Source organism: Equus quagga, chromosome 17, assembly GCF_021613505.1.
Source record: "Equus quagga isolate Etosha38 chromosome 17, UCLA_HA_Equagga_1.0, whole genome shotgun sequence".
NCBI classification, from domain to species: domain Eukaryota; kingdom Metazoa; phylum Chordata; class Mammalia; order Perissodactyla; family Equidae; genus Equus; species Equus quagga.
In genome coordinates, this window is record NC_060283.1 from 31,631,548 (window position 1) to 31,659,431 (window position 27,884).

The following is a 27,884-nucleotide window of genomic DNA, read 5'->3' on the forward strand; positions in this document are numbered from 1 at the left end:
TTCTCCCAGGTTTGGGTGCTTCCTGGGGCTCTTGGCAACACCCTACCATCTTGTGCTGCAGGCCTGGGCGTTCAAGAGGCACCCAGTTCTGTGTTGGAATCCTGGCCAGGCGGCCACGGGCTCCAGGCCACAGTCAGGGGCACAGCTGGCCCCCGAGCGCAGGAGGAAGGTGTGTCTCTGCAGACGGACAGACAAGCTCTCGGTGCAGCTGAGCCCAGACAACCCCGCAGATGGTGTACCACTCGGGGCCCCACAGTGCCCACTCGAGGCCTGCAGCCTGGGAGCCTGGGTGGATGCACAGGGGGAAGTCAGGGCCTCCCGGAATGTGTGCGTTGTGTTGTTTTGATCCAACAGGCATGTCAGCTTCCCCATCAGACATCGGCTTCCGCTTATAAACAGCTGCTGCTGCTGTTTTAATTGTGACAGTGACTCATTCTTTAATGTGTTTCTTAAAGAAACCGCATAAATTTGCCTATTAAAAATTACTTCATAGCCTGACTAAAGGATTAGGCTGTATTGTTCTGTTTGTGTGAAGGAGAAAGTCATCGCTAAAGCAATTTCTCTTTGCTCCGTAGGTTTCTTGATGATAAGCTGGGAGGGATGGGGCTGTCTGGGTGGTGGGGACCCAGCGGACGTCACCTGTCTCGCACTTGTCTTTCAGATGGAACCTCTCTGAGCTGGTGGGTTGGAAGAAGCAACGAGACACACACTTACTGGGGAGGTTCTTTGCCTGAAGCTCAGAAGTGTACTTGTGGCTTCGCGGGGACCTGCATAGATTCCCGATATCATTGCAACTGTGACGCTGACCGGGATGAATGGTGAATTGCCTGATTTCCTTCACAAGACCTGGTTTTGTTGTTGCTTAAAATGCGTCTGTTCAGGGGCCGGCCCCGTGGTGCAGCAGTTAAGTGTGCACGTTCCACTTCTCAGCCACCCAGAATTTGCTGGTTTGGATCCCAGGTGCGGACATGGCACCACTTGGCACGCCATGCTGTGGTAGGCGTCCTGCATATAAAGTAGAGGAAGATGGGCATGGATGTTAGCTCGGGGCCAGTCTTCCTCAGCAAAAAGAGGAGGATTGGCAGCAGATGTTAGCTCAGGGCTAATCTTCCTCCAAAAAAAACTATGTGTCTGTTCAGGTAGGTATTGCACAGGCTGGTCCAAAGAATGAGAGACTGAGGTATGTCCGGGCAGGTTAGGAACTACGTGGTGATGAAATAGGATCCAGTTAGTCTGAAGCCTGATCATTAAGATCAATGATTCGCTGGTTTTCTTTCTTTCTTTGATTTATCAGTTGTTTCATATTTCTGACCTGTTTATTGTGGACAAGGTCAAACTGTGAAGCAGATAATAATGCTAATGAACCCATGTACCCATCACCAGCTCATGGTCAGCCTCCACTCCTTCGTCCCCCGCCCGGGTTATGTGGAGAAAACCCGTGTAGCACGCCATTTCACCTGTCAATATTTTGTTTTGTGAAAAACAAAACGGTGAAAAAATTTCCTGTGAATCATGTACATTTTTTTTGCTCAGATGATATCAGCCTCGTTAAAGGTTTAAAAAGGTTTAAGTTCTACCTAATTAAGTTCACTTCAGAGATCTCTCGTTGACAGGACATCATTTCCGAGGTGTGCCCCTCCAATGTTGTTGACACTAAGGAGGTCCCCAGTCCAATAGATGGCGCTTCCTGCAGGAGGTGGGCTGGCACCACAAAGGCTCGGAGACGCCCCCAGGAAGGCGTCCACCCAACTCCCAGAGGGGTCCAAAGGTGTTTGATCATGTGGTTGGTCAAATTCATTTATGTCTGAAAACATATATCACAGCGTGGGCCATACTCTGGAAATACCAACCCACGGAATACCGAGGATTTAAAGACGGTCCTCACAACTATTATACGGGAGGAGTGTCTCCCGTGTATAGAAATCTGTGAAACGAGAAAATTTGTTCATTACACTGGAGGCTAACCATCTTGCATTTTATTGCATATTGGTTTTGTTTTTTTTTATTTATTTGTAAAGCAAAAATGTTTAGAAATCTCTAGGACTTGTGTTTCAATATGGATTGCCAATTCAGAAACATTTCAGTCAGCCCAAAAGCTTCAGATGTTCCATTTATATGCTACCCGATGAGCATTGGTCATGGACCCCAAATCACTTTTAAAAAGTAAAGTTTGATCAAAGTGCTGTATTGGGCTGCAGAATGTTTGGTATCCTCAGGAATCAGTCCACTCAGAAGGGAGCCCACCGTTTCCGTGGCCAGCTGTTCGTCTGGGTCACCTGGCGTGCACAAAGACCAGGACACTTTGGTTGTAGGATATGATTGCAGAAGTCGAAAAAGGTGCTGAAATAGAGTATCCTGGAGGGCAGTCTACATGGAGAACACTGGTGCTTTTAAAATGCATCCTTGTGTGAAGGACACTTTCCCTCTTACTCATTTCCAAGTTAAAGAGGCGCCCAGGCCACAGGTGGGGCCTCCTTTCTCCCTCTGCTTACAAATCCCAAACAATATCCCACTTTATCAAATAAATGCAATTTCATCTATCAGAAAATATATTTTAGCCTTACTTTTAAATTGTGAGCACCAATCATTTTTCACAGTCAGTGTCTTTCACAGCCAGTAGAATACGCTGTAGGCAAGAAGATTTTTGATATTAAATGGAAACACAGCCTTTGCTACAACAAAGACAGTCCCTTGCTGGCCCGCTGCAGCGAGACCACCACAGGCATCTCCTGCTTCCTCTTCCTTGTGCCAAGTCGCTGGCCATCTCCCTTTGCGCCTCCATCTCACTCCCAGCTCTCCAGGACACCCCAATTCTACACACCCCCAGAACTCCTGCCTCCCAGCTCCACATAAGCAGTTGGGAGCGAAGGCTGGGCCACCTACTATGAGAGAGTTTGGGTTTGCAGGAGCCTGGATCGCCCTGTGGTGACCTATGCACACATTTAGAGAAAAAGCTATGTCCTTCTTCCAAGATCCCGTGGAGCACTCTGCTGGGACTAGCACCCTCATATTACTGACTTTACACTTGGGAGAGGCGGCAGCCACAGGGGAGCTGGGCTGGGATCCTGGGCCGGTGGCTCCTGACTGAGCCGTGCGGAGGAGATGAGAGGACCCAACCCGCCACTAGCCCGGTCTGGGTCGGATCCATGGAGCGGAGCAGATGGCATGCATGCCTCGGACAGTAGACTCCGTCCTTTGCTGGAAAGAAAGCTTGGGAAGAAACAGACTGGCAAAGCCGCCACATCCTACACCCTTGTCTTGACTGTTTGGAAGGGTTTGGAGGCTGGTTGCATCTCCATGAGGGTTTATTTGTGCCATGTTCGTACACGTATCTGGTTGCAAAGACCTCACCTGAGGCAGGTGCCTTGGTTGATCCGTGTCCCACTGGAGATTCAGCCTCGCCTCCCCTCGCTGGCACACGCTCTGGTCTTGGGAAATGGACTGAAGACTCGGAGAGGTGTACATGCCGGAAATGACTGACTCTCTAAGACTCGCCTCCTGACCGTGTCCCCAGGACAGCCAAGGGCACTGGCAAAGGGAACGCCCCGTGGAAGGGGCCCTGGCTTGGCTGGGAAGAGCAGGACTGGTGGGGAGGGGTATTGCTATAAGGCTGAACCACAGGTGCAATGGGGTAGAGAAGATTCTGGAATGGCACTTAACCGCAGGAAGCCAAGTGGATGCAATGTCTCCAAGGGGCGGTAAGTCGGGGTTACAACCTGCCTTAGAGGGGTCAAGGGGACAGCTGACAGACCTAGAGGAGGGTAGGGAAAATGGACAGCCGATGACAGCACTGATGGACCTCCATAACCAGAAATGAATCCAGAGAGGTGGTCTGGAAAATGGCATAGGAGGTCGTGATCCCTTTTCCAAGTCAGACCGTGGTTCCGGGAAGGCCAGCATCCTTGCGGAAGGACGCTGTGATGCCAGCAGGTGCGTGGAGTAAGTGGTCCCGCTCCCCCCTGCAGGGTCCCCTTGCACGGGGGGCGGGACAAGCTGCCCTTCTGAGGGTGGTGGTGCAGGGTCAGTGTGTGACCTGACTGATACCTTGTTGTGAGTCGTTGGTACAGGCTGGTGAGCATCGTACCCTGTTGATGTTCACACTGCAGCACGGGGCACCACAGGACCCTAGGAATTAGAAGTGGTGGCCATGTAGCAGTGAGGTAGTGACACAAGTATGTCATGGCGCAAGTGGTGGCATAAGGGATGGACATAAAGGTGGTGATTAAAGGATGTCTGTGGGGTGGGAAAGGGCTGTGCAGATCCCTGGGGTTCTGGAGGGCTGTGACTCCTCTTCACTAGGAATGATCTGTTTCCAGTTGTGGGTTTGCCTGTGGACCCTTGGCCAGTGCCGTGGCTCACAAAGGGTCTGATGTGCACGTGGGTGGGCAGAGCATCCTCTCAGACGCAGAGCTGTGACTGCACACGTCCCTCATCTCTCCGCGTCCCTAGTGCACAGGAGCTGCCGGTCACACAGTGTTGGACTAACGGTCACTGAGAAGCTCAGCCAAAGTGACAGTTTGGGGATAAACCCTGTGGGATCAGGTCAAAGCAGTGGTGGTTGTGTGGGTCTCTCCCCAGTACCTGCAGCATCGCTGACCCCTCTCGTCATCCCGTCCAACGACTCAGTGGGGGAATCTGTGCTCCCCCTCTGCACAGCTTGGAGTTGTGTGGTTCGAGGCCCTGGGGCGACACTTCCTCCAGTGGACCCTGAACCAGAGCCACAGACACCACCTGGTCCCTCTGGGCGACTGGTGCCAGCGAGCTCAGGCAAAGTACGAGCTTCATGTTTGTGGCTGTGAGGACTGGCTTCTCCGTAACGGGGTGGGGAGTCCATCTGGAACCCTGAGCATCCTCTGGCACCGACACACCCAGCGTTAGCAATAAAGGGCCGGCACAGCAACCGTGGCTGGCAAGGGAAGGCTGACGGTCAGACCCTCGGGAGCAGGTGTTGGCCCACCTCTGGGTGGGCAGCCTGGACCTGCAGCAGTGCCTCAACAGAGGGGACTCTAAGACGAGCAGGGTAGGGAGCCAGTGAACTAAGACCTCAGAACCCCCTGCAGGAGCTACGGCGTGGCCCCTGGGGCTGCTGCTGCCACCACCCTGAGAGTCAGCGACGGGACAGAGTGGATTCAGTGTGGACCCAAGTGGATCAGTGCAGGGCGAGGGGCGGACTGTAGCGAGCCTCCAGATGCCATGCAGCCAGGAACGCCTTCACCTCTCAACCGGGACAAGTGCCGGCCTCGGGAGTGGGCTTGCTGTGCAAGACATGAAGGCAAACCAGAGTGTTAGCATGCCCAGCACACCCCAAGGATGGTGAGGAGTGACAAAGTGTGCACAGGGGCTCTCTGCTGCAATGTGTCTGTTAGTCTGGAATTAGTCAAAATAAAAGTTGCAAAATAACTCAGACAGAGGTGCGTGTGTATGTGTGCACACGTGCATTGACAAGCTGATTCTAAAGTTTAGATTGAAAGAAAAATAGTCAAGACAATGTTAAAGAAGAAGAAAGCTGGAGGATTTGTGCTTCTGGATCTAAAACCTGTCAGTGGCTCTGCTAACCAAGAGAGTGTGGCATTGATGCAAAGACAGACAAGGATCAATGGTAGCATAGCGTGTGCCGAGACAGAGTCACGGACACGCGGTCCACACAGACACGGACGGGAGGGTCTTTTCAGTGAGCGGAGCCGAGTCAACTAGATGTCCATGTGGATGAAGTAAATCCTGACCTTTACTTCATACCACACAAGGGTCAATTCCAGGCAGATTTCCGAACAAATATGAGAGGCAAGGGAATGAAGACTTCAGGAGGAAACAGGAGAGCGTCTCCTGACCCAGACCTGCAGAGGGCTGCATTCCCGTTTCCCATTTTTACTACCACATAGTCCCTCTCTCCTTAATAATTTATCTACTTATTTATGTTGGTGTGCACTTATGCATTTTTAATTTCTTCGTGTGTTACGATCCTCTCTTATCATTATTTAATTTGACGCTTCAGCTGCTCCAGATTTGGCTGGCGGGAGCCATTTCAAGCTGTGTCCTTTGACACGTCCTCATCGTTCTTTGAACATTTTGTTCCCTTCTGGCAAAACAGGAGCTTCCAGACTCACCTCGTCCTTTCTCTGTCCGGCATTGGAATCAGCCGTTCCTCCACGGAGCCGGTTCCTTTCAGGGAAGGGATTAATGCTCAGAAACTAACTCTTGGCGCTACTTCTGTGTCTCTTGGGAAAGTTTTAAAGTTTTCTTCGTACTCATTTGCTGCATTTTCTGTTAAAGTTGGTGCTAAATCATTTTCTCTGGTTTCTTGGTCTTAAATGGAGATATCGTTATTTCCTCTAGCTGGTTGTTACTTACATATTTGAGGCTGTGTTTTTATTGAATCCTGTTGGTTCACTGAATTCCTTTATTGTTTCAGTTCGTTCTGGCAAAGATGCTCGAGGGTTTTGGGGACATGTTCACATAACCCACAGATACGGCTCCTTCTTTCTGGTGACTCACCTCACTGCTTTCTCTCTGCACGGAGCGTCGGCCGCTCCTCCAGCTCCATGTTGACAGCAGTGGCGCCCTGGCCTCATGGTCTTAGTGGAATGTCCCCAGTGTGCCCGGTAGGTGAGATACTGGCTTTAGGATGAAGGTGTTTAGATGACGTAAATGTTGATACCCTAGATGCAGATATGGATGTAGATACAGCATTTGCCTCAACAAAGAAACTCCACTTTGGGGAACTTCCTGTTATTTTCTCTGCGACAGACTGAATGATCAGTTTGTGGCGGTCCCACATGATCTTGGGAAGAAGCTGTATTGTTTCTAATTGGATGTAACTTTTGATCACTACTCGTAAGATCTACCCACTGATGATGTTGTTGAGGTTTCCTGTATCCCTACTCATGTTTGTCTCCTTTTTCTGCGAGATTCCTCTGTTGTCTGTGGGTCTCTATGACCCCGTGCGTTTTCTATAGATCTCACTTTGTGAAGGCGGTTGGTCTGGTATTTGATGCAAGAGTGTTGATAACCGCCGTGCCTCATCACGGTTGTGGCTTTTGGCATTGGCGCCTACCCCCTCTGTCGCTTGCGGGTCTTGGGTTGGATTCCACTGTGACATGGCACCGCCACTCATGCACCTGCAGGTCCTCTGCTCCCTTTCTGAGTCCCTGTGTCCGAATCAGGTGTCTCTGGTTTACAGCCTGCAGTGGTGTCTTGGTTTAGGGGCCAAATTTGAAAACTTTTGTCTTTTAAAAGGTGAGTTAAGGCCATTCACATTTATTGACAAAACTGATATGTTTGAGTTCAACCTTATCATATTATTTTATGTGATGGTTGTTAATACAAATCGTTATATTTGCTGTGTTTATTTTTTTCCTGATGCATATTCATTGATCTTTTTAAAAATCCTTTCTTCGTTAAGTGGAGAAGCTTGCTTTTTGTTCCTGTGGTTACCTCTGCAGTCGTTTCTTTTTAAATGACTTCATCCTGCTGTTTTCTTCTTTAACCCATTGCTGTCCGGCTTGTAGGCAGCTCTGCTCTATTGCCCGTATGATCATCCGAGGCTTCTCATCTCCCCCTCTCTCCCCTCCTGCCCTCCACATCGTTCCTGTCTCGTCAGAAAACAGCCCTAACGATGTACAGCCTGCGTCACGTGAAATGCCCATTGTCGTCCTCACCATCATTTCAGCCTCAGGCCTGCAGTTGAACATAATAAGGCTCCATCATCATCGTTTCTGCTGAGGTTCCCCGTTTCCTCTGGTTTGGCTGATGTGCGTGTTGCAGGAGATGCTTCAAGAGCACAGTGGATGCCTCTGACGATCCATCCCCGGTCTGTGAATGCTGGTACTTATTCTGCAACCTCCGTACTTAAAGGACACTTGGCTGGAGAGGAACCCCGTGGTTCCACGTTTCCTTGAATATTTTGAACACGATATCCTCCTGGTACCTTGACTTGCACGTTACTTTTGAGAAATCTGATGCCCTTGTTCGTTATTTCACCTTTTTGCCTCAAAGCGCTGGTGATTTTTCCTTGTGTGTAAAGTCCCGTGCTGTCACCAGGACGCATCGTGGGGTGACAGTGGCGGCGCGTTTTCTCCGGTGCTTCTGCGTCCCTTCATACACAGCCTCGGGCTCCCTCTCCCTTCAGGAAGATTTACTGGATTCCAGTTGTGAATATGTTATGGTTTCATTGTTTCGTTGTTTTGTGTTTCCTCTTAAGGGCCTCCGATTATGTAGACATTGGGTTTTCTTTGTCTTCCTTCCATTTCAACTCTCTGATCCACTTTACTCTTTTCTTTATCAGATTTTCATTCTTTGAGTTGTTTTGTGGATTTTCTGCAATGACCTTTATTACGTTTTTGCCTGAATCTATTGTCTCACTGGCATGTTGTAATTATTCCTCATTCTTGTATGATTTTATAGGGTTTTTATTTTTATTCCTTAATTTCCATCAACTCTTGTTTCCTTTCCTCCTCATGGTCTTCCATTTTTGTTCTTAATTTTTGAATTTCTGATCCACCGTATGTTGGCACATCTTCTCCTACTTGTTTGAGGATATTTAGTTTAGTTTGGAGGGTCTGTTATAGTTTTATTCACTTCCCTGGAGGTTTCTTTGGGGGGTTCACCCCATTGCTGTTTTCATTTTGTTTTGCTTTGTTTGATAGTAGATTTGTATTTGTAAAGATGGTCCCTTTGGCTTTCTGAGGGCGAGGCTGGCGTTGGCAATAGTTTACATTCTCCGAGGTCCAAGCGCCCCCTCCGGTTAGCAGCTTTCTCACGGATGACCCTCCACCCCCTGCATTGAGAGTGCCATGTGAGGGGAGGGCTGCGTGTCCACTGCCATTTTTCTTGATTTCTTTCTCCTTCCAGGACCCTATGCTCTGCGCTTCCTTCTTTTCCATCACACCACGCGGTTTCCATGGGGGCGTCTCCTCCTTCCTCCTAACCCTCCTGCCCAAAGCGTTTCCTCGGCAAGCTTGCCTCCCTGAGTCCTGCGTGTGTTATGTACCCCTCTCCCTGTAGCCAATGCTCTGTGTCCACGTGTCCAGTATTTTCACACTTGGGGTGGACTTCCCCTGTCTCTGGCTGTGGTTTTGGACAACTCTTAGGTTCACATCTAGCTTCCCTCTTCTCTTTCATGTTCTTTCTCCAAACTGCCCTTGTTCTCTGCCAGCATCTGGGACAGAGTTGGGCCAAGGGCTCGCTTGTCTTCTCCATGTTCCGTTTATAGACGACTCATACACATGCGTCCTGTCCTCCAGCTTCCAGGTGACAGGTATCTGCAGGGATCCTCGTTCATCCCTGGTCTTGATCTCGTAGAAGGACGTGCTGGGTGTCCATGTTCACACAGCCGCTGCTGCTGCCATCGACACTGGTTGGGGATGGCGTCAACACTTCAGATAAATTTAGAGGGGTGGACGTTTTTACGTTAAGGAGCTTTCCAACTCTCTAATTTTTCTCATAAGTATTTTTATAGCAGTCGGTAGCAAGGTCTTAAGTACCTTTCATTAGTTTTATCCCTAGAGATTTTATATCTTTGATGTTATTGTGAATTGTATCATTTTACCTTTCATTTTCATTTTTGTGTTCCGGGTACATAGAAAAACAATTGACTTCTGTATAATTGGCCTTGTGTCTGGTAGCCCTACTAGACTTGTATTTTTAATCTTAATAGTTATCCTGTAGATTCTTTTGGATTTTCTGCACACATAATCATTTCATCCGTAATTAATTACAGTTTTGTTTCTTCCTTTCCACTCGTGATATTTCAGTTCTTAAACTTAGATGGGTACATTGGTGTTTATTGCATTGTTATTTAAGCCATTTTCAATGTCTGATTTATCTCTAATATGGTAAAAAAATGTAACTGACTAAGCAAGATTTTAGTGATAACTTTTTTTCTGTAACTTAAATTGTTATAAGAAGGTCAACATCTATCTCTCCATTCATTTGGAACTGTCTCCACATTTAGTCATAAAAGTTGTTCTCAGTGATCTTGCAGGCAATGGGAACACTTCTGTTCTCCCCAAAACCGTGGCTAATATTAGAGCTGGCTCAGCATCTCTCCCCTCTTCCTTCCCAATTTCTGAAACTATCCTGAGCCACACTTTGTGACCCAAAAGTCCTCTCAAAACAATGAGAATTGTACACTTTCTTGGAAAGTCATAAGTATCATTTCCATAGTTTTAGGAGTTCCTAAAAATGAAGTTTAAAAGTTCTCTTATTGAATTCTTGAGGCCCGTGAGAGCATGTGGCAAATGCACTGTTTCTAAATTTGCATCGCAGTGGACGCTTCGAGAGAAACAGAGAAAACATGGAAAAACCCTGAGCACCTCTTAGCTAGGCAGGTCTGTAGGAGTCTACACTCACCCGAATAAGACGGGGCCCTGGAGCCACGTGCACTCACACCACACTGGTGAAGGCCATCTTCCCTCAATTAGGCAAGAACATGGTTTTCAAACCGCACGGAACAGAAACTTACTTCGTTATCTTTCTTAACACACAGCGACACACTGAGACAGTTGTTCAGTATTCTCAACACTCTGGAAATATTGCTAATGTTAGAGCCTCAGTAAACAGCCGTGGTTTCTGAAAAATAGATCTTTAAAAATTCAAAGACCCATAACGATAAGTACAACATCTGCATTTCCCTGAAGTGTGCTCTGTCTCGACAGGCGTGAGGGTTTGTGCCGTCCGCAGAGATGACGGTCGAGGACAGTCATTAATTTGATTGCTTTCTATCACGTTAATGCCCCGGCTGACTGATCACACATCATGCACATCCATACGCCATGGTTCTCCCTGTCTACTCTCTGTTTATCCCAATGTCAAGTTTAATGGGCCTGGGAAATCCAAGATGTATCTTCTTCTTTGTCATAAAGAAATAGAAGCTTGGGCCAGCCCTGGTGGCCTAGTGGTTCAGTTCTGGGTGCTCTGCTTTGGAGGCCCAGGTTCAGTTCCCAGGCACAGACCTACACCACTCGTCAGTGGCCTTGCTGTAGCGGTGCCCCACATACAAAAGAGAGAAAGATTGGCAATGGATGTTAGCTCAGGGTGAATCTTCCCCAGCAAAAAAAAAGAAAAGAAAAGAAATAGAAGCTTAGGGGCTGGCCCTGTGGCCAAGTGGTTAAGTTCACACGCTCTGCTTCAGCAGCCCAGGATTTCGCTGGTTCAGATCCTGGGTGCAGATGTGGCACCACTTGTCAGGCCACACTGAGGTGGCATCCCACGTAGCACAACCAGAGGCACTCACAGGTAGAATATACAGCTATGTACTGGGGGGTTTTGGGGAGAAGACGAAAAAAAAGAATAAGATTGGCAGCAGATGTTAGCTCAGATGCCAATCTTAGAAAAAAAAAAAAAAAGAAGTAGAAGCTTAACTAGGTGAAGCAGAGGATCGTTGAGGCTAAATTTGGCAAATAATCCGGTTCCTCCAGTAGACTATGTCTCACTGTTCAGATTTAATATTGATTTCTTCGTGTCTCAGGATACACACTGCGTACAGCTACAAGATTGTTTTTAACAGAGGAAGACAAATTTAAATAACAATTTCTATTGTAGTTTGATCTAAAAGTAAATGCTTAATTTATCTTTGATAACTTTTTATTTCTGGTGAATAGAGAACTTTTAATTGCACAAAAAGTAGGAATGACAGCGTGTCTAGGAACTCGACTCTTTTTTCCAAGTCTGGACAGAGGCGTGATTAGCAGGTGTATAAAGGATAGAAATTAGTGCTCACCCAGTCCCCACAGAGTCAGGATATTAGAAGGTCAAATCAGAAATCCACATGAAGTTGAAGTGCCCCAGAAATACATGAGGATGTTGCAAAAAGTGTAAACAACCCCTTGTTTCAGAGAAGTGGAAACTGGCCCAAGTGGAGTGGGTGTGCGCCAGGCCAGCGGCCCCTCCAAGCCCTGCTTGCACTTTTCCCAGAGATGAGATGTTTCCACCAAACGCTCTCCTACAGAGCCGCACGGACAGCAGTGCATTTCCTGGTAACTGAGGGCTGGGGTTACATGTGTGGCCAGTTCCCCTGCAGGCGTGTGGGAGGACACCTTCCCACATCCCACCAACTGACCAAAGTTCAGGGAATATTGCACTGAATTTTATTCCCAGCCTGATTTCAAATAAGTTTTTTTAATTATAAAATCAATAAGGAGGGACAGCGAAAAACTTAGCTTTTTTAAACGACGAAAATAAAATTCTGAGCAAAAAACTATGTTTACATTTATATATTATAAAGAATATTGTATATTAATATTTAACTTCACCACTGCAGGGTCACCCACAGGACACTTAGTAACGCATGAATGCATAAATACTGCATTTAAATCCCGTGCTGGTACCATACTGAGAAGAGCAGTCGGCCGTTTAGGTTGAAGCGTGACCTCGGGCTGGCCCGATGACCTCGCTTCTAAATCTGCCACCAGCCTCCTCTGAGGTCAGTCGGTGGATGCCAGTCTGTGCTTGGAATGGGCCCACGAACCGTGTTACATGTGGGTGTCTGGTGGGCGACCCACCCTCCCTGGCAGGTAGGCATGTGGAGCCCATTCCACTGGTCCCACACGCTGTTAACAGGTGTTTCTCCCACAGGACCAACGACACAGGTGTGCTCTCCTACAAGGAGCACCTGCCCGTGATGCAAATCGTGGTCACAGACACGGCCCACCGGAGCTCCGAGGCTGCCTACAGGCTGGGGCCTCTGCTGTGCCAGGGGGACCGTAAGTAGCTCCCTGAACTCTTCTTTTCCATCAGCGGCCAGTCAGTGTGGACAGCAAGGGGGCTGCAGGGTCTAAAACAGCACCCTGCACCTGGAGACCCGTGCTCCATCAGGGGTTGATGAAAAAAGAGAGATTACGTCCCTTTCTAAAACTAGGAAATCGATTGATGCCGTGTCTCTGTTATTCAATATTTGGTGAAATATTTACTTTGCTGTGAAATGCAACACAAGAGCCTTTGAGAAAGTCTTCCAGCCACTTGGAGACACCACAGCCCTGTCCACTAGAGCAGGTCAAGTGTCCTGGGAGGAGAAGTTTCCAGAGAGCCCACGGGCGCCATCAGGTGCACAGACACCCGGCTCCATCTCCATCGCCCAGTAAGAGAACCGCAGATCCACGGAACACTGTGAGACTCGGCTTTCCAGTGGGCACGAATGGCTGAAATCAGAACATCAGCTGGAAACAAGCAAACTGATGGGACGGTGCGAGCTTTCTCTCTCTCCTTCACCTCTCAGCTCTCGCTCTCCTTTCTCTCTGAAGCGATGGCCCCTGCCGTGGCGTCCGGTCACCATGTCTGCGCTCTAAAGCAGCATTTTACAAATGCAAATGGCAGTTTTTATGCCACTGTACATTTCCATCAGACTGTCTCCGTGACCTCTTCCCACTGGGATGACACAGGGGGCATGTCCCATGAGGTGTGCCTCTGACACCACATGACTTCTGATGCTCCTCACCATGTCTGTCCCCTCGATCATCAACCCTTCTCACAGATTTTCTATTCCAAGTCTTTGACCAAAACTTGAAATGAAAATAGAGGAAATATTATTCTAAATTAAAACTGTGCTCGAGTTTATGTTGTTGCCGTCGCTATTGGTATTTGGAAGAGCAGGTGTGTTTTGGAAACCACGGGAACTCCAGAAGGTGTGCACTATGCTGTAGTTTGCGAAGCTCAGGCAGAGGTGGGGTGCACAAACAGATGTGGATACCAGCTTGCCCCCCGCCCCCAGCATCACCCCCGATTTTTACCCAATTCTCGTTCAATTGTGTCCCCCTCCACCATCTGTGGTGCAGGTGGAGGGAGGGATCTGCAGCCTGAGGCACAGAGAGCGGGCAGTAAGACCCTCTGCTGCTCGCCCTCGGGCTCCCGGTCTGCCCCCATACAGCAGTGACCCAAGACTGCTGAGTGCAGAAGTCACATGCTGATGCTGGGGTGGACTTTTCTCCAAGATTTTACTTGGCTCTTTCCTCTTTCTTGGCTGCCAGCAGCCCCCACTGCTCCAGGTTCAGGATTATTCTTGGGAGAATTTTGATTCCATTTCCCGATTAGGGTCTTAGTCTGTGGGTGCAGACAGGGATGACATCCATCTTGTTTAAGAACCATCGCAGGCTGGAACGGACCTGCCAGAACAACCCACAGCCCGTCAGACAGAGGCTGGACGTCAGCTGGAAATCAGGTCAGGACCCGCACTGGGATTCAAAACAAACTTGTGAGAGTTATGTTTGCTGCCAACGGCACTTTTTAATTTTACTCATTGTTCTTCATGCCATCAATTGTGGGGAGAGGTAAATTCTGTAAATGCTCTTCATGGCACCGTCTTCACCCAAAAGTCTGTGTGGGAACATTTCACGTGTGGAAGGAGGTATTTCTCACGTGCACTTTCCATTCGAGGATCTGAACCGCAAAGCCCTTTTAAATCTTTGACATTTGAATTCTGCAACCCATTTTATTCACTGTGTTTCTTTTCAGATAGGTTATTCCATTAAAATTTTGAATTTAAGCATCTGTCTTGCTGCTCCTGCCAAAGACGTGCAGTTGGAAAACTGTTCTAAGAAGTGTCCTGTGGTCTGAAAAGCCAAAGTTGGGCCACTGAAATTGGTTCTTTCGTTCTGTGTGCAGTGGGGAGCCAGAGCTCCAGAGTGCATTGCCGTCTGAGGTGCGCACAGCCCCAGGGCAGAGGACTCGTAGACAATTTCATTAATTTCTCCTCCATTTGGCTCTGCCACATCAAAACCACTTCAGACGAAGGTGGATCACTCCCATTTTCAAAGACCCCCAGACAATAGCCCTGAACAGATTTCTCTGGTGTCGATCCCACCCGGGGCCTCGTAATGCCCACCATTTTGAAATTGCTACAGTATTCTTTCTTTTCTTCAACCTCCCTGACTGCCCCACCCTCCACCCCCTTTCTCTCCTCCTCTCCCTCCATCTCCCCTTTCTCCCCTCTCTACCTCCTACTTCTGTTTCCACAAATAATGTGGTCAGGATTATAGGAAGATGAATTATGAAACCAAAATGAAAGGAGTGTCCTACCTTCTCTTTGGCTAAAGAAAAGAGGAAATATTGTCAGGACATTTGGGCAAATACTTATTGAGTGCCTCCAGTGATGCAGCAGGGGGCAAGACAAAGGGACAGCACCGTCCTCCCAGGGCCACATAAAATGAAGAAGCATGTCTGTGCGCACACGTAGGTAGCCGTAGACTAAGTAGGGAGAAGATGGAGGAAGGTGAGGGCTGTGGAGTCTTCCCTGGAAGGTACCATCTGGGTGAAACCCCACAGGACTCCCGGACACACACTGGAAGCACGAGGAAGGGTGTTCCAAGCAGGGGAAATAGAGTGTGGAGTTCCTGGCCCGGGAGCCAGCACTGACTGAACCCGGCGCGCTGGGGGTAGTGAGAGCTGGGTTGAGATTTATCTGAAGGTGAAGGCAAAAGAGTTTAAATGGCAGATCGATGTGAGTTATGAGCAGACTCAAGATAACGCCAGGCGTTTGGTCCAAGTGACAGAGAATGGAGCCGCCGTTAATGAAATGGGCTTTTATCAGCTGGGGGACCGATATGAAGAGCTCAGGTTTGAGCACACTGATCCAGATGCTTGTGAGATGAACTCGGTCTCAGAGATGAGAGGGAGGAGACTGGACCTGCTCACATGGCATCCCGGGGAGAGGCTGCCCGCCGTCTACAGGAGTCATCAGAGGAGAGGTCTCCAGGCGAGTGAGTGTCCAGAGAGAAGGGAAAAAGTCAAGGACAGAGTCCTGGGGTTCAGATGTCAGGAGGTGGGCGATGGTCCAGGATTTCTGGGCAGACAGAGCCTGAGAGGAGGAGGAAACCGAAGAGACGGGGCAGTGCCTAGGGAGGAGGAGGTTCCCTGAGCAGAGCTGCTGCAGACCACGCAGGAAGGCAGGAATGACCATCCGACTTGGTCGTCTCGATTCCTCCAGTGCCAAATCCAGCTCCCACGCCGCACCCAACCCCACAGCTGCATCCACTTCAGTCTGAGATGCGTGAGAAGTCGCAGAAGTGGTGCATGCAGAAAACTAAAAACCATCACTCACTAATTCCTTATCTTGCACCAGAATAAGGTGGGAGAGCTACTCAGACCTCTGAGTCCAGTTACTTCCTTCCACTTCCTGCGGACCTCTGATTCTAAGTGTCTATAAGAATAAACAGCAATACTGAGAAAAAGCACAACGTGTGTCACTATGCTCTAGACCCTGAAAGCATCTGTGTGTGTCTTCGGAATATTAATAATTTTGTAGGAGCTCCAAATATCGGAATAGTTGTGCACAAATCCAGAAGCAATATAAGCAGTGAAGACCCATGAATGCCTTTTCTCTGAGGTGGCTTCTAAGGCTGTTTGTCGTATGAATGACTCTGAGGAATAATTATCACTTTCTGTTTGCCATACCAATTTATGCCGCGTGTGCCTCTGTGCGAGGTAGTGGATTTTCTATGGAAACATATATGAATAGCTTTGTTCCCTTCCAGCTGAGCTATGAAACAAAAACTGTAATTATATCCAGCATAGTCCATCATTTTCATTTCAATTTTGCTTTATATTTGATCCCAATTATTATTTTCCAAAATATTTGAAAACAACATTAGGAATTTCAAAAGAGGAACCGCAGACATGAAGGATTGGTGCCTCAGTCTTCAACATTCTCAGAACAGGAGTCACAGCCACCTCAGGTTCTCTCTTTGCTAAAAAGCCACGCTCACCAGTTCATTTTCTTAATGCTCAGAAAGATGAATTTGACTAAAGAAACAGTTCTCATCCTAGCATTTTCATAATTTCTACTCCCAGTCTTAAAAAAGCAGATTGTTTATCTTTTGTGTATGTTTGATTTTGGAAGCAAACATCCTTGTTTTATAAAGTAATGTGCCTTTAACATGATCTCTGTTCCTTTTTAAACGATAATTAATTTATTATTAAGATAATGTATTAATGGGTCAAAGAAAAGTTTAGAAAATAAAATATTTACAAAATCGCCCTTACTCCAGTCAGGCTAATGAAATTCATTTCCCTACATGGGCAATGTCTATCTGTGTGTCTGTCTATCTATTTATCTCCCTTTATATGTTTATGTATGTACACACAATGTGTACACAACACATATACCATATATATACATACTGTATACATACATAGACTATACATGTAATATATATACCAAGCACTACAATGTATATATAGTTTATATACATGTTGTATACATGATACTGCTTCTCCCTCTACTATGTAAATAACTATTTGGATTATGTAACCATTTTGTAACATACACACAAGCACATGCACAGGAAACAAAGGTCGCCTTCAAGCAGGCCTGTTATCAAATTCGACCTTTAAGGGTCATTTGAAACTGTTACTCTCTCCTAACAGATGAAGTTGGTCTTTATCTTCTCCCAGTGACACAGCAGCGCATGTTCACCTCGGCACCTGGAGCTCATGGCTCCACATGGCGTGGCCCTGGAGCCCTCTCTCCAGGGAAACTGGGGCACCCAGGAACCCCTGCCCCTGGATCTCCCCCTCCTCCCTCGAGGCCCCCAGAGGACTGGGTGTCCCTGAGGGTGCAGGTGACTGCAGTGGTGCTCACCCTCCTGGTCACCCATCCAGTTCCACTGATGACTTGGTGACCGGTCAGAGCCGACATTAGTCAGAAGGCTTCAGCAAGTGGAGGACAAGTGGTGTCACCCCTAGACGTGGTCATGGTCTAGACGGGCAGCCCATGAGAAACAGGTTCTAATCTGCTCATTTAAACCAGTCCCAGAGCTTCCTCTTCGGTCTACTTATAAAATTGAAATGAAATAGACCTTTAGAATTTTTTTTCTCCAATTTGGGTTTTTAAGGAGCCCAAAGTTTCCTGATGACCAGTCAGCCCATTTTGGGGAGGAGTCGCTTATTTTCTCTTTAATGCCATCTTAATTCAAGCTTTTTCTGTAACAGTTCAACTAGAAGAGCATTGTGGTCCTTCCACATGTGGCTGCAGGGACCCCAGGACCACAGACGAGAAGTTATCCTATCAGCATCTGGCATAGCCTGCTTCGCTGGGTCCCTAGGGCAGACGAGCACAGGAAGAGCTGGAAAGAGGAAATTAAGATGTTATGCTCCAGATAGAGAGCAGTAAAACATCTTCAAAATGTATTCTCCAGGGGAAACACAGCCAAAGGAGCTGTTGGCCGCATAAGAGCCATAGGAAAACCTGCGAATTGACTCCTTGATTTGGGCCCCCACCAGAGAAAGCTGGAAAGCAGACAAGCAATGCTCTTGAGCTTTCACATGACAGAAAATCAATGCAGATGCACGCATGGCTCAGCGCAGAGGCGAGCCCGTGGTGGCATCTGTCCTCTGATAATAGAGTGGAGGGGTATCTGGGGTCACTGTTTTCTGACCCCAGTGCATAAACTCATTCTTCAGGAAAAGCAATTTAGATGTGAGGATGTTATCAAATATTGTCAATTATATGCAGTGTGCTGCGTAAATTAAAGATCTGTATTTCCGATGCATGCCCCTACGACTTTGGTGGCAACGCCAGCCCCTTTCAGAGCCCAGGATGGCACAGCTCACTGACCGGTCGACACTGACTCCTTGGAGACAGGTCACATTTCACCATGCTGCATCAGTTTGTTCTGTGCAATCCAGCGTCCAGCCAGATGCAGGACAGCTCACAGCATCTTCTCCAAAGGGAAGCTGTGGACAGCCAAGAACAGAGTGAAGGGCAGACTAAAGCTGTAGTGGGACAGTCCTGTAAACTCACCTCTGTCACATGATCAGATGTCTTTTTAAATTTCATTTCAATTAATTTGCTAATCTTTGGGAAGGTGCTTTTTTCAATTTGAGAAACTTTAGATGTTTTAAGGCATTTATTTTTCACTGATTTTGAGCAATATGAAGTGATACCAGCAGAAACCAGTGTGAGCAATGTGACAACTTCCCAACCCGCCTGTGTAAGGAACAGTGGCAACATGCTAGTGTGACCACGAGAACGTCATCGTAACTTGAGATTCCTGTTCTCCTGGTTGGTCTCTGCTTTCGAAGAGGATGTGCCACCTCCCAGCCCCAGTTAGGGTGGAAGCTCCCACCCTGTGGAAGTGGCTTTGACTGAGGGATGGGCCCTTTGACCTGTCTGGATTGGTAGGTTAGGATGGGCAAGCCTTTGGATTTCTGCAGGATTTTACTTAATTCAAAGTTATGTGGATGCCTAAAATTTAAAATGATGAGTAAATTAAGGTGTGATAATAAAAGCATGGTGGGACATTGTCGGAGCAAAGCCATTTCCTCCTAGATCATGTGAAGGGAACGCTGTTGCCCGGGGTCCCTTTCCCCACGATGATGGAGGGCGCTCTTGGTTGACCCCACGCTCCCGATTCTCCTAAGATCGTCAGGTTTCCATTCGGGGTACCATAAGGTATGTCAGGAGAAGGTCACACAGGAGACGAACACGACCCCCAGGGTTTGCCCACCCTTGACAGCAACCTTTCCTCAACTGTCATGAGCTTGTTTTCTGACGTTTTCCCTCCTTTCCCACAAGGATTGTTCTGGAATTCCGCCTCCTTCCACACTGAGGCTTCATACCTTCACTTCCCTACTTTCCACGGAGAGCTCAGCGCCGACGTGTCTTTCTTTTTCAAGACGATGGCTTCATCCGGGGTGTTTTTAGAGAACCTGGGGATCACAGACTTCATCAGCCTCGAACTGCGCTGTAAGTTTCCAGAAAATTCCCTGGAGCGGTCATTATTGGACAAAGAGCCCTAGAGATGGTCCCCTGTCTAAAGTGCTCTATGCCTCCTGCACCAGCCAGGGCCGACTCTTCACTCATTTCTAAGATTCTGTGAATTCCACGAAGCAGCTGTAAGATAAACTGCATGAGGCTGATAACACACTTGAAAGCAGACAGGAAGAACCCGTCTTCACAGGCCCAATTTAGGAAGCGTTTCACTGGGTGTAAACAGGGCTTTAAATTTGACTAGCTCTTCCATGAAGTGCTCACTGATTGCCCAAACACTCTCATTGTGCAAGCCCATAACACGTGGTCCACACCCCCGCGGCTTGCTTGTAGAAGCATATGAAGTTCTAGACTAAATTCCGCATGCAAATCCAGGTCTTTATGGTGTCTCTGCATGGGAAATTATCTTTTCAATTCAGTACGTATCAAAATGAATAGCACATTCTGAGCTTAAATTCTTTAAATCAGTATTTTCCCAAATATAAGATAACTTTCCCCCTCCAACCTCCCTCAGAAGATCGTTTCCTGCATTGACATTAATCCACGTGGGTGTGAGACACTCGGGCTGTTCCCGGCGGATGCTCTCCCTGGGGACATAACTTCATTCTCTCTCGTCTGATTCCAGCTCCGGTGGAGGTGACCTTCTCCTTCGATGTGGGAAACGGGCCCTGCGAGGTCACCGTGCAGGCACCCACTCCCCTCAATGACAACCGGTGGCACCTGGTTCGAGCCGAAAGGAACGTGAAGGAGGCGTCACTGCAGGTGGACTGGCTCCCACGCGGGACGCGTGCTGCCCCCGAGGACGGGCACATGCTCCTGCAGCTCAACAGCCAGCTCTTTGTGGGTGAGTGCTGCCCTCAGGGCCATCCCAATCACACGGCTCCGGTGGGGGTGGCTCCAGAGAAAAGGAGACGATAAAACAAGGATAGCGGCACCCGTAACTCCCCAACCACGCTGCTGTCTGCCCATTGGGCACCTGTGGCTCTAGGCGCCGGGCCGGGCACTTCCTGCTTGATCTTATCCTCATGGCACCTGCCAACAGGTGACTTCCCCCGCTTCACGGACGAGGAAGATGTGGGGGAGGACAGCACACAAATGCCTGGCGGCTCAGGGCACCAAGCCCGCCCAGGACTTGCTCCCAAGCGGTACCTGGTGTGCGCACACTCTGGCCACTCTGTGTCCAGTGCAAAGCGTGGTGGTCAGCTGTTCGCACCTGCTGCTGTCTTTGCTTCCAGGTGCAGAGACGCCTCTGCCCAGGGAGCCCCCGAAACAGAAATAGAGGGAGACAGGAGCCAGTGGCCCTCGTCTGACATCCTCATCCCCTCTCGTGCCCCGCCCTGACCTCCGCCTGACCCCGGCACAGCCTCCCGGGTTGCAAACAAACCACGTGGGGCTCCTTCTCTACTTGCTGTTCCTCCCGCAGGCCTGGAGCAGCGTCTCTGCTGCGGTGGGGGCCCTGGGGTTCACTGTGGGTTGTGTTGTCCACAAACAACTTTATTCTGACTCGGGGTTCAATCAGACAGTGGAATCAGCCCTTCTGTGGCCACCCCACGCACTTCATACACATAAGGACGCTAGTTATTGCCAACTCCAGTAAATGAAAATAATCACAAACTATTCCTGGAGTATCAGAGGTACAGGTTTGAGCTAAATTCCTAGGAGTCCTACTCATTTTCATTACTTAATCAATCAAGTCTTATCAGCTTCTTCTAGCCAAAAGATTAAGCTTATAGTCACATTTGACAAACACAATTTTTAGTATTTTCTGTGTATTTGTTTTTGCTTTTTTCAACTATTTTATTTAATTGGAGAGATTTATTGAGATTTCTATGCTTAGGACACTGCATCAGATATCCTCATTGTGATCATATGGACAAACTTAAACAACGGATGTAGAGAGAGTTTTTTGTAGTTAAGAGTAAATTTACATAAGATATGAAATTCTTGAAAATTCATAGACAATGTCATTTTGCTTCTTACACCTTGTTTTTTTGTTGACTAAAACATCTACCGACCCCATTTACATCTCAGTTTTCATGCTGGGTTAGTTCATGGTAAATCCATGAATTTTCAAGGTGTTTTAACACGAAATCTCAGATATGATTCTACATCAGCATCTGTCCTCCTGAACTTGGCAGTGCAATTGTGCTGTGATCTTAAAGAATTTGAAAACTCAGAAATAGCCTTCTTACTTTGAAAACGCAGAGGATGGAAACTGTCCTCACATCTTGGAGTGGAATCTGCTCTACTTCTCCTGCAGCTGCTTCTTGGAGCGTCTGTGAAGTTTTGAACCTGTTTCTAGAGTCAGTGTCTCCTGTTCTGCTGAGGACTGACTTCAGGCAGCATTCTCTACAAGTCGGAGAAGTTCTACAAAGCTGGCACACTGTCAGGACAGACGTCAGCCGCAGCCGTCAGCCGCTGGGCATGCTCTCCAGGACTGGAGGAGTTATTCTCCACGGGGAGTCTCTTGTGTGTGGTCAGACCCACAACCGGAGCTCTCTGTACACCCAGATAGCTCTCTCCTCCTCTCACCTGCTCTTCACTGCACTCAGTTGCAGCTACTATATATATATATATATATATATATATATATATATATATATGCATTTTGGAAGACATTTATTTGCATAGAAACCCTTGATTAAAAGTAGCCTCAGAGTCTGTGGCTTGATTTTTTAAGCTAATACAAACAATTGTAGTTGTTAATTATGGGAGATTAATTTAATAAGCATAGTACACACATTTTTGAAAAGGCTGCTTTTCTCAAAACACCATTTATTTCTCAATTGTGAAATAAGAGAAATTTGGGCTTGATTTTAATAACTTATTTTTTTACCTACTTTGATGAGAAAAATAAAAGATGGGCTGCAATGCAAATAAAATGTCAGCCTTTGGAGGCTGGCCCTGTGGCATAGCTGTTAAGTTCACGCACTCCACTTTGCCAGCCTGAGGTTTGCAGGTTCGGATCCTGGGTGTGGACCTACACACTGCTCATCAAGCCATGCTGTGGCAGTCATCTCACATATAAAGTAGAGGAAGATGGGCACAGATGTTAGCTCAGGGCCAGTCTTCCTTAGCAAAAAGAGGAGGATTGGCAGCAGATGTTAGCTCAGTGCTAACCTTCCTCAAAAAAAAAAAAAAAATCAGGATTTTCAGCATAATCTAGCACAGGAATTTAATTTCTCATTTGATGTTTCACCAAACCACATCCTCCCAAGATATCACAGCTTTTCTGGACTTTGTTGCTCATTTGAAATTTTATTTGTCTACCTTTAGTGAAATTTAAATTGTCTTTACTACATTCTCAATAATGAGAATAAGATCAAATATCAATACCACACCCAGGTTCTCAGAGTTGTCTATTCACTTAATTCCAAGTAGCTATTGAGGAAGTTGGTGACTGCAGATCTCCTGCGGTTTATTTCTGGGTGTTATCCAGGAAGACCCCCTAAAGACCGGTGCTCGTGTCTGTGGATGGAGAGGGGCTGGTTAGGACGCTGTGCCCGGCAGGGTGGGGGCTCAGAACCTCCATCTCAGCCCTCCACTTACAGAGAATCATTTTCTCAGAAAAGGTCTCTAACAAACCAATAAATACATAAGGTGTAAACCACAATAACAGTTTATTACCTTAAAGTTGTAATACAACCATCAAACAAATCTCAGTATTTATAAATGTGGATCAGCCCATTCTTCCCCATTGGTGGGTTAATAAAATTCATGGCAGAGTTTGCCTGGAGTCAGAGCTGACTGGTCATTGGGAGTATCTGCGTGTGAGTATGTATTAAGTGCCGAGGGCCGAGCTGTGTGAGAAAGGGTTGGGTGCATGATCTGATTACGTCCCATTTCCATTTGAGAAGCAGCGGTCCACAGGGGAGCGGGACGTTCCCGCGTCCACAGAGCTCACTGGGAAGTGGTCTGTCCTCTGCCTCAGCTTCATCTCAGAGAGCCCACTCCTCCCCACCTGCCTCTGTCTCCCAAAGCACAAGGGCACCTGTTGGCTTCCCTTCCCCAGCAGGGGAGTCCAAAGCCCCTCACAGGTCCCACCCCCCCCACCCCCCGTGTCACCCTGCAGGATATCAGATGCATTGCTCACGACCTTGGGCTGGCCCAGCACGCTTGTATTTGAAGTGTCACCACAAACCTTCACAGGAGATGTGTTCTGTCCTCTCTGACGGCCATCACCTCTTGCAGGTGGTGAACATGACCTACAGTGACGTAGCTGTCCTGATCTCCGTCGATCTATATGGCTCCCTAGGCAAAATGCCAAGGGAGTTCTAATTTCCCTTATTTGCAAGTTCTAGGGTGACAGTTCCCAGTGTGCTGTGTGCCAGCCCACAATTCTGAGAAAGAAGTTACTGGTTTGTACTGCTACATCCTCTGTAGACGTGACACACGCTTACTGAGATGACAGGAAGTTTTCAGAATTGCTGTTGCTTTATTTTTGTAGTAATAGTTTTCAGCACAGACTGCATGGAAGAAAAGTCTTTAAAAATTTAAGAAAAAACTAAAAAAAGAAAGTTAATGGCTTTCCATGCAGCAATATCATAGAATTTAGCAATTAGGATCCTTTTCACTTGAAAATAGGGCTGGCAGAACACATAATAAATCATTCAGTGAAATTCAGACCTTCTATACATTTGTTAGATTAGAATATAAATATGAAACAGACGTTGCACCCTCATGCATGGGGTAAAGTTTACTTGAGATGCTATCTCTAAGGGTTTCATCAGAAACAAGCAGATTTCTTATTTAACTAAATGCTAATTTTCTTTAAATTACATTCTACATTTTATTATTCCTGTGCATCAAGGCCCATGTGGTATTCTGGGATTACATTTTAGAAGATCAACTTGCTGGCCTCTCTCAAAGGATGGTCTGAGGGAAAACATGGAGAATCCAGGCTGGTTTCTCCTGTGAAGATCATGTCTTCCTCAGATAAGATCGCCAGTGAGAAAAACCATAAATAAGACCAAGAATAATAACTGGGGAATCCACTGCACCTCTGGCTGGATCTGCTCTGGAGAACTTCTCTCAAAGGGTGAGCAGAGAACTGTGTGGCAGAGACACGTGTTCCCATCTCAGGTCACGTCCTCAATTGATGAAATCACAGTGACGAGGTCGATGAAGAAAAACACTGCAGAAGAAATAAGGCATTTAAAACGCATTTCCCCATGCGGCGCATCATGGCCCCACAGCTGCCCTGGACTCCTTTGACCTATTTTGAACATCCTGTTAGTGGAATCGTACAGTGGGAATTCCTCTGAACCTGTCCTGGTTTGTCCAATGTAATGTTTGTGACGTTCATCCTTGTCGCTGCACAGGCCTACTTTGTTCCTCTTAAACTGCTGGGAGTGGTCCATTAAACGGACGTGTCACAGCTTGATTACTGCTTCTTCCACGGACGGTCTTCAGGCTGTTTTCGGCTCTACGCTCTCACAGGTGGAGCTGCTCTGAGCATTTTTGTGCAAGTCTATCTGTGCACACGCGCACTCATTTCTCCCGGACGTACCCAAAGGAGGGGAATTACCGGTTCATGGGGGGGCTGGATCTGCAGTTAACTGTACTAGAAATCTCCAAAAAGTTTTTCAAAGTTTTTCCATTTTTTTCATTCCCACCAGGAATTTGTGAGAGTTTTACTTGTTCCATGTTGTCATCAACATGTGGGTCACGCTGCCGTGTGCTCAATTTGCAATTCCTTGATTACTAGTGAGGTTGAATATACACTTTATATGTTTATTACTCTCTTGAAAGTCTTCCTAATGAGGTGCCTATTTAAGTCTTTGGCTCAGTTTTTAATTGGCCAATTTGCCTCATTATTGATTTGTAGAAAGTCTGTATATTCTGGATACTAGTTTCTTATTGAATACACTCATCACAGCTATTATCTACCCGTCTGAGGCTGGCTTTAGCTTTTCACCAATGTCGCAGTGAGCAGTTTTAGTTTTAATTAAACTTTACATTAAAAATATTGAAGTCAATTTATTAAAGATTTCTTTTATAGCTAGTGCTTCTTGAGTCTTCTCTAAGAAATCACTGTCTACCCAGGTTTTTGCAGAAGTTCTGTTTTCTTTGAGAAATTTTATATCTTTTGCTGTTACTTTTAGGTCTATGATCTATCTCAAAATATTTTTATATATGATGTGAGGTAGTGTCCAAGGTTTAATTTTTATACCACTTTATTGGGGTATGATTGACATGTTAAAAGTTACACATATTTAGTGTATACAACAGGATGCGTTTTCTTCCGTTTGTGTACCCGGTCCGACAAAGCCGGGCTGTAGTGACATCATGTTGATGTTTCACAGAGTGACATGCTAGGAGATCTCGTTGTTTCAGATTCCATGGTGTGGTTTAATGTCCACAGAGCTCGTAGGAAATACCAAAGGAACAATTCAAGGATAGTTAGTGATATCCACTCTCTTATTCATATTGATGCTTAGATGCTACCATTGCTTTGTGGATAACTTCTAGGAGATATTTATTTTTAATTTTTTAAGTGTTCCTGGTAAGATTTTTTCTGGTTTTATTGAGATATAATTGACATATAGCATTGTATGCGTCCAAGGCGCACAACAATAATTTGATATATGTGTATATTGTGAAGTAGTCACCACAATAAGTTGAGTTAACATCAATCACTTCACACAGGTACAAAATTTTTTCTTGTCATGAGAACTTTTAGGATCTACCCTCTTAGCAGCCATGCAGTACTGTTAACTGTAGCCATCAAGCTGTACATTACATCCCAGAACTCGTTTGTCTTATAACGGGAAATTTTTTACCTTTTGACCACCTTCACCCATTTCCCCCGCCCACCACCCGAGGCCTCTGACAACCTCCAATCTGTTCTCTGTATCAACGAATTTGGTGTTTTTAGACTCCACATATGAGAGAAATCACACAACGTTTGTCTTTCTCTGTCTGACTTATTTCACTTAGCATAATGCCCCTCAGGTCCGTCCTCCAGATTGTCGCAAATGGCAGGATTTCCTCGTTTCTAACGGCTGAATACTGTTCCGTTGTATATATAGACCGTATATTTGATATAAAACCCTATGGGTTTGGGGGCAAGTATACACCCATGAAGCCATCACCACCATCAAGGCCGCAGACATACCATCACCTCTCAAAGTTTTCTCCTGTGCCTTCTATTATTTTTTTTATGGTAACAACACATAACACAAGATCTAACCTCTCATAAATCTTAAGTGTACGATACAGTCTTGTTAGTTATAGGCACTAGGCTGTCTAAAGATCTCTAGAGCTTATCTTTCAAAATAAACTTTGTACCCTTTGATCATCAGCTCCCAGTTTCCCCTTCCTTCCAGGACCTGGCAGCCACCATTCTACTCTCGGTTTCTATGAGTTTGACTATTTTGGATTCCACATACAAGTGAGATGACATAGTATTTGTTTTTCTGTGTCTGATTTATTTCATTTACTATAACGTCCTCCAGGCCCATCTATGTTGTTGAAAATGGCAGGATTTCCTTATTTCTTAAGGCTGAATAATATTCCGCTGTGTGAATATATCACATTCTTACATACAGTGTGAGGTATTCATTCCTTCATGGACATTTGGGTTGTTTTCATATCCTGGCAATTGTGAATAATGCTGCCACGAAACTTGGAATGCAGATATGTCTTCGAGATACCGATTTCAATCCCTTTGGGTAGATACCCAGCAGTGGGATGGCTGGATCATATGGTAGTTCTATTTTTAGTTTTTTGAGGAATCTCCCTACTGTTTTCCACAGTGGCTGCTGCACCAATTGCATCCCCACCAACAGTGCACCAGGGTGCCCTTTTCTCCACATTCTTGTCAACATTCATCTTTTGTCTTTTTTACTAATAGCCATCCTAACAGGTGTAAGATAATATCCATCCTAACAGAGGGTTTTGATTTGGATTTCTCTGATGATTATTGATATTGAGCACCTTTTTATATATCCATTAGCTATTTGTACGCCTTCTTTGGAGAAATGTCTATTCAGATCCTCTTCCCATTTTTCAATCAGGACATTTTTATGTATTTATTTATTTTTTTGCTATTGAGTTGTAGGAGTCCCTTGTATATTTTAGATATGAACCCCTTATCAGATTTGTGGTTTAGAAATATTTTCTCCCATTCCATAGGCTGCTTTTTCATGTTGTTGATGGTTTCCTTTGCTGTGCAGAGGCTCTTTAG

At 46.6% G+C, this 27,884-nt stretch overlaps 1 protein-coding gene across 1 annotated transcript in view; it reads left to right on the top strand.

Moving 5' to 3' along the window:
* The window catches only part of LOC124228999 (contactin-associated protein-like 4), a 167,502-nt gene that overhangs the window by 116,397 nt on the left and 23,221 nt on the right, over window positions 1–27,884 (top strand). Inside the window, exons 14-17 of the mRNA XM_046644110.1 lie at window positions 662–818; window positions 12,571–12,698; window positions 19,502–19,672; window positions 20,322–20,540. Coding sequence (XP_046500066.1) covers window positions 662–818; window positions 12,571–12,698; window positions 19,502–19,672; window positions 20,322–20,540 — 675 coding nt within the window. The remainder of the gene's footprint in view (window positions 1–661; window positions 819–12,570; window positions 12,699–19,501; window positions 19,673–20,321; window positions 20,541–27,884) is intronic.